Here is a 6,135-nt window from a genome sequence, read left to right on the forward strand (position 1 = left end):
ATTACCCTCACGAACCAAAACCACTTTTTTCCCTCATCTTCCACCCTTGCACAATATTTTTGCATCAAAATGGTGCAAATTAACTCCAACCCATTACATTATTTTTTACACCAAAAAAGAATATTTCTTTTATATTCTTCTCTCTTCTATATTATATTATTTTCTTTTATTTAAATTTATTTTTTTATTTCACAAAACATATCCTTTCTTTTTTCTTTTTTACATATAATTCATATTTTTTTCTTAACCATTAAATATAAAATTATTTTATATCATAAATTTTTAAATAATATAAATTATTTAATGTATTTTTAATTTTAATCTATTGTTATGTTATTTAATGAACATTGTGTTATTTATTAACATATTATATTTCAGATTTGTACTTTTCAATTTTTTGATGATTATATATTTTTATACAAGTATAACTTATAATAAAATTAACTTACAATTTTATATAAAAATAAAATATACGAAAATTAATTTATAAAAACTATGCACCAAAATTAATATTATAAAAATATTACGTAAAAAGTATTTAATTACAAAATTTATAATATGTTAAATTAAAAGTGTTATATAATAAAAGATAATAATAAAATATTGATGAATAGTAATAATGTTGATGAACAGTGACATCAAATTTGGTATAACACTATTCACACACCAAAATGATGTAAGAAATGGTGTTGGATTGGAACACCAAAACACCAAATCTTACACCAAAATAACATTTGGTGTAAAAATAAATGACGTTGGAGATGATCTAATTAAGTCAATTGCTGATGTTTAAATAAAAAAAAATCTAAGAGAAATAGCATCAAAAGCAGAAAACTTTAGCAAGAAAAATAATTTCCGTTGTAGACAACTCACTAAAAAGTTTTATTAACTTTCTTCAACACTAGAGAAGTTTGCTATTGCAACACCAGCACAACTGATAAAACCTCTAATGACTTCAATCTACTTTTAGGGATCAACGGTTGGGGACCAAATTTAGCTCGGGATAAGTACAATTGCCGGAAGTATGAGATTTTTTTAATAACTAACTGGGCGGACAATAAACCCCAGAAATAAAACAATAAATACAACATCAATTCAAAAATTAAGCGGAGACTGTACAATATCCACCCCCCAGCTCACCATCCTGCGCTAAACAGCAAAAAAGTTATAAACCTTTTAAAAACAATTTCTACTGTCATTGATGGTTCAACTTGCGCTTCTTTGCCTGTTTTCTCAATCTCTCCCTCCTTTCTTCTTCTTCTATCTTCCGAAGTTCTTCTTCATCTTCTTTCCTTGCTATTTTCGCACTGTTAAAAATGAAAAGAAAAGCAAGTCAGGATTGTTTCACTCATCTCTTGCTGTTTAAAACTTCTGCAGTGACCACTAAAGTAAACATTATTTAGGCAAACAAGAAACATCCAGAAAAGTGAACATTAGTAAAATCTTTAAATATCAATTCAAAAAATGCAGACAACCAGAAAATGAGTGAAAATGAAGTCTGGTCTAACAACACTGTAACCAACCTCCGCCTTTCTTCCTTTAATATCTCATCAAAATTAGCCTCCATATCACTATCATCATCTTCATCGCGATACCTGTTAGGATTATACCTGCAAAACAGACAACACCTACTTAAGCCGGGAAAATAAGGAGAAATTAACAAAAGCAACAACAAAAGCTAAAAGCACCCTGTTCGCCTAATTTTAACCATTTCAAGTGAGGAACCATCAAACAAGTTTTTAAACGATGTATAAATATAGATGAAATCATCAAATACTGTCAAATCAAAGGAACAGAAAATCTTTCATTTCGATGACAGATCCACATCAGTAGGAAGTTATTTCTACTCAAATAGCAAATTTGTAAAGTGGCTATTAACTTCTTCAATTCCATTAAACCTCAACTTAAAGCAATTAGCAGTCTTACATGTTCTAGGACTATATGTTCTAATTATGCAATGTCAACTAAACTTGCAAACAAAAGAAAGCAACAATAGACATAAACTTGTAAGGAAGGAAGAAACAAAAGAAAAATACCCAAACATCTTCCTAATCAAACTAATGGCTTCGGCTCCATCATCTTCTTCATCATGTCTCATTGGTTTTCTTGCTGGGCGCCTATCATCTTTTCGAAGAGGTGCTGGACGCCTGTCATCTCTTTGCTGAAGAGCTGGGCGCCTCTGTTCTTGTCGCTGAAGTGCTGGTCGCCTGTCATCTCTCTGCTGAAGTGCTGGACGTCTCTCTTCTTTTTGCTGAAGCGCTGGGCGCCTATCTTCCAAGGGCCGAGCTATATTTCTAGGAGGTGGTGGCTTTATCTGTTAAGATCACAAATTTCAATCAGTAAATTCTCATAGGTCAAAAAGTTGGAGGGATCAAACAAGACCTCACCCTACCCAACCAAAAGAAAAAGAGCCAAAAGATATTTTGTTCATAACCAAACAGGACCTTTAGAAAAGAAAAAAAGCATTAGCTATTACCTGAGGTCTAGACGAGGAGACTGGTTGTTTCTGAATCACTCCCTGAGGTCTGGAGACGGGCACACCTTGTTTAGGCATCACTTTTGACTTTCCAGATTCCAAAGGAACCCTATTCTGTACCGAAGATTGCCTTGGTACAGAAGGTTGCATCTTCGAAGGGGTTGGCCTATGTAAAGCAACCACATTACTTTTGGCGCCTGGTGCCAAAAATTTCTTATCATTTGGATTCCCTGTAACCTTGGTGGGAACAACTTTGGGCCCCAAAGGCCGTCCAGGCCCACTTCCATTACTGCTACTGAACTGTTTCCTAGAGTCTAATGATGGTTGAGTCGGTCTATTAATAGACACCGATTTCTGAATCGCAGCTTTAGGATGCATTTGGCTGCCTCTTTTCACTTCACGATCATCTAGAGGCTTTCTCCCAGTATAACTTGAAGACTGCTTGCCACTTGGACGTTGAACCAACCGTGCATCTTCAATATCATCAAAAAACCTGAATAAGTTTCTCAATAAATATAACACGTTGTGATAAATTAAACAGAAGCATGATTAAATAGTGACCAAGAGCGCACCATAATTAGGGGCAGAGACTTTCTGTGTTAAAGGACCTTTGGATGGACCAGGAAGTTCAGCATCATCAGATAATAGAAATGAATAGTCCCTTGTATTTTTTACCATATCAATCTTTCTTTTTAACTACAGAAAAGCAATAACACGAAAAGCCTCAGTAAAATACAGAGATTACATCAGAAGTAAAATTAAGAAATAAGTTCGAGAAATTGCACCAATTGAAGTCTTACCCCATTTGTGACTTTTGGTGCATGGTTGCTGGTGGAAGTTTTTGAGACTGCAGGTTTTGAAGCAGAGCTCTTATTGCTCTGCAGGAAAGGGAACGGTCAGTATCAGATGTAATGTAGGCCAAAACCAGAAAGGAGGATACATGTGCTAAAACGATATATGTTTTCCCCAATTAATATGACTTCAATTAACCAGGCATAGCATGTCTCACTGAGAACACCTTTCAGGAAACTGCTATGATGGGTACATCATTCTGATAGTGTGGATGTGGATGATAACGCTGATGACTTTAATATGATGCCTAAGACTAAGGCTTTCAATGATGCACAAACCATCAATAAATATAGAATTGCTAAAACAAAATTGAGGTACAAGCAAATTGATATGCACGTGAAATTCGATACGTACAGGATGGCTAGACTTCATGACTTTCGCTGCCAGATTTGGATTCTCCAGTAGCGACTTGCTTTCTTGGATTACTCTTTGGGAGATAACAGGCTGTGAAGGTCCAAAGAAGGAACCAAAACTGCAGTGGCAGATAAAGAGGGTTAGACTAAAACCAAAAGCCTCAAAATCAAAACTGCAATATAAACTTTGCTAAAATGATGATATCATTCGATCAGCACAAAGAGGAACACACACTTTTCTTTCTCCAACTACATCGTATGCCTCTAACAATGAGGCAAGCCTAATTCTCAAATCCCTTTACAGATGCACTAATTAGAACTCTACAGGAGAGAGCACAACCATCATTCCAAGGAAAAAAATATGCACGAAATATTTTCCACATAACTGCAGTAGCCATGTAAAATAGATATCTATGCATGAGATCGAGCACATTGCTACAAACATCTGGTTATAGAAGCTCGGACCAAGTTAAGTAACCACCAAATAAATTTCGTGAAATTGATAACTTCAATCTCAGAGCAACACATGTAGCATCATATCAACATATTAGTGGCACTCACTTATCCCTGGATGAAGCATTCTTTTTAATTTCGCGAGAACCACCGCCTAGTTCTTTCTTTCTCTGCTTCCTGATATCTTCTTTTAACCGTTGCCTCAGCTCAAGGTATTCTAACAACTCCTGTGAAGGCTGTTGAGGCTCTTCCTCCTCATATTCCTCCTCACCAGCCTCTTCCTCTTCACCTTCATCCTCGTATTCATCCAAATACTCATCATATTCCTGCATGAACATAACTAAATGGTCAAACGAACATATATAAATCAACTATGCTCCAAGACCACATTACTCCAAGAAATACATGAATCCTCTTTATCCATTCTATTCTATTTAGATCTATCTTATTCAAATATTAAATAATTTATCTTTTAAGGAGAATTAAGGTTTTCCTGACAATAGGAACTTTCCATTCTCTAAGTCTCACATGTATTACTACAAGGTGATATAAAAGCAGCAGACTAAAAATGGGAAGTGAACAATGTCAAATAAGCTCACATCTCCTTCATATCCCCGCATAGCTGCTTGGATCAGTTGACCAGATTCTGGATACCTCAGTGACGACGAAAAAGTAGAATTCCTGATATAAAAGAGAGAATTAAAGCTATGACCACCAAATATGCAAAAGAAAGAAATCTCTGAAACTTTGCCACACAACAAGAAAAAATTCACCAAATATAAAAACTTGTTCCATGAGGAACAATAACCAGTGGACATCACCTCGAACCAATTAGGAGACAACAAAACCAAATAAATGAAGGTGGTATTTGATTTTCTGACATCTAGCAAAAGGTTGGTCCAAAATCGTTCTTGTTTGAGTTTTTTCTAGAGTTCTAAGCTTACCGTTTTTTAAGAAAAGATTTGACTGTGTTTTTCAAGCAAACTTTTACCTTCCATCACAAAATATTCAACTGCAACTATCCAAAAATTATTCTTTTTGCACCAATTTTTTGTTTTCAAAAACACTTTTTTTCAAAAACTTTACCCAAAAGTTGCACAAACGACTCCCAAATATCAGATTTTTAAAGAAAAATCAGAAAAAAGAAGAACCAATCTAATCGAGAATTCATCATAGTAAATAAAATGTTTTAGAAAAAATTGAAACCAATCGAACCGATAGGAAAAACAAACCCAAGCAAAATCAAATCAATCAAAAAAGAGCGAATCAACTGAGATTCGAATGCAAATCAAAAAAGGAGAGTAAAACGAATCGGTTCTTATTCATCATTGAAACATTAAAAATTCTAAAAAATAATAATAATAAAATAAATCGAATCGCCTAAAGAAACCCTAGCTGTCAGAAATTGATTTCAAACTCAATCCATAGATCATAAAAGAAAAAATTACTCAAAAACGGAATTTTTTAGAAAGAAAAAAAAAAAGAGAAAATCGCAATATAAAAGAATACCTGTAATGATGTAGCGAATCGAGTGAAATTTGAACGCAAATGCGAAAAGGAGCGTTGATTTATATAGAGCAAAGCGAATCCGTTCCGGATCTGAAAAAATCGAGGAAAAGAACGAAAAATTAGTACTCCTAATTGAATTAGGAAACGGAAAAATCGAAAAAAAAATCGAAAAATTAATAAACAATTACCTGTATCGATTTACCGCATCCGAAAAGGAGAGTTGAGAAATTTGATAAAAGAGAGAGTGGAGATCCGATTTTGACGGCGAATTCTGGATTGTGTTTGGGGGGAGAAAAGGAAGATAAAGCTCTTGTAGGGCAAACGAGGAATGAGCCAGAAACTGAACAATAGGGGGATTGAGGAGCCAGGCTATCGTGCGCAGGTGGTGGATGTAAATACCCGAAAGCGGGCTCAATTTCGACCCTCGAGCCCATTGTTGGACTACTTTCGAATGCATGGATCGCAATTAGTTTGTGTAACAATTATAGGCTC

At 34.8% G+C, this 6,135-nt stretch overlaps 1 protein-coding gene across 1 annotated transcript; it reads right to left on the reverse strand.

Annotated features, from left to right (window-relative positions):
• Positions 1-852: 852 nt before the first annotated feature.
• On the reverse strand, positions 853-6,135 carry LOC107772257 (uncharacterized). The gene is made up of 11 exons (XM_016591753.2): positions 5,832-6,135; positions 5,644-5,733; positions 4,734-4,815; positions 4,243-4,460; positions 3,683-3,800; positions 3,277-3,354; positions 3,049-3,172; positions 2,477-2,949; positions 2,037-2,314; positions 1,524-1,610; positions 853-1,307 (listed from the first exon to the last, which is right to left on the reverse strand). The coding sequence occupies exons 3-11, from the start codon at positions 4,752-4,754 to the stop codon at positions 1,196-1,198; spliced, it is 1,509 nt and encodes a 502-aa protein (XP_016447239.1). The 5' UTR covers positions 4,755-4,815; positions 5,644-5,733; positions 5,832-6,135; the 3' UTR covers positions 853-1,195.

Source organism: Nicotiana tabacum, chromosome 14, assembly GCF_000715075.1.
Source record: "Nicotiana tabacum cultivar K326 chromosome 14, ASM71507v2, whole genome shotgun sequence".
Lineage (NCBI taxonomy): Eukaryota > Viridiplantae > Streptophyta > Magnoliopsida > Solanales > Solanaceae > Nicotiana > Nicotiana tabacum.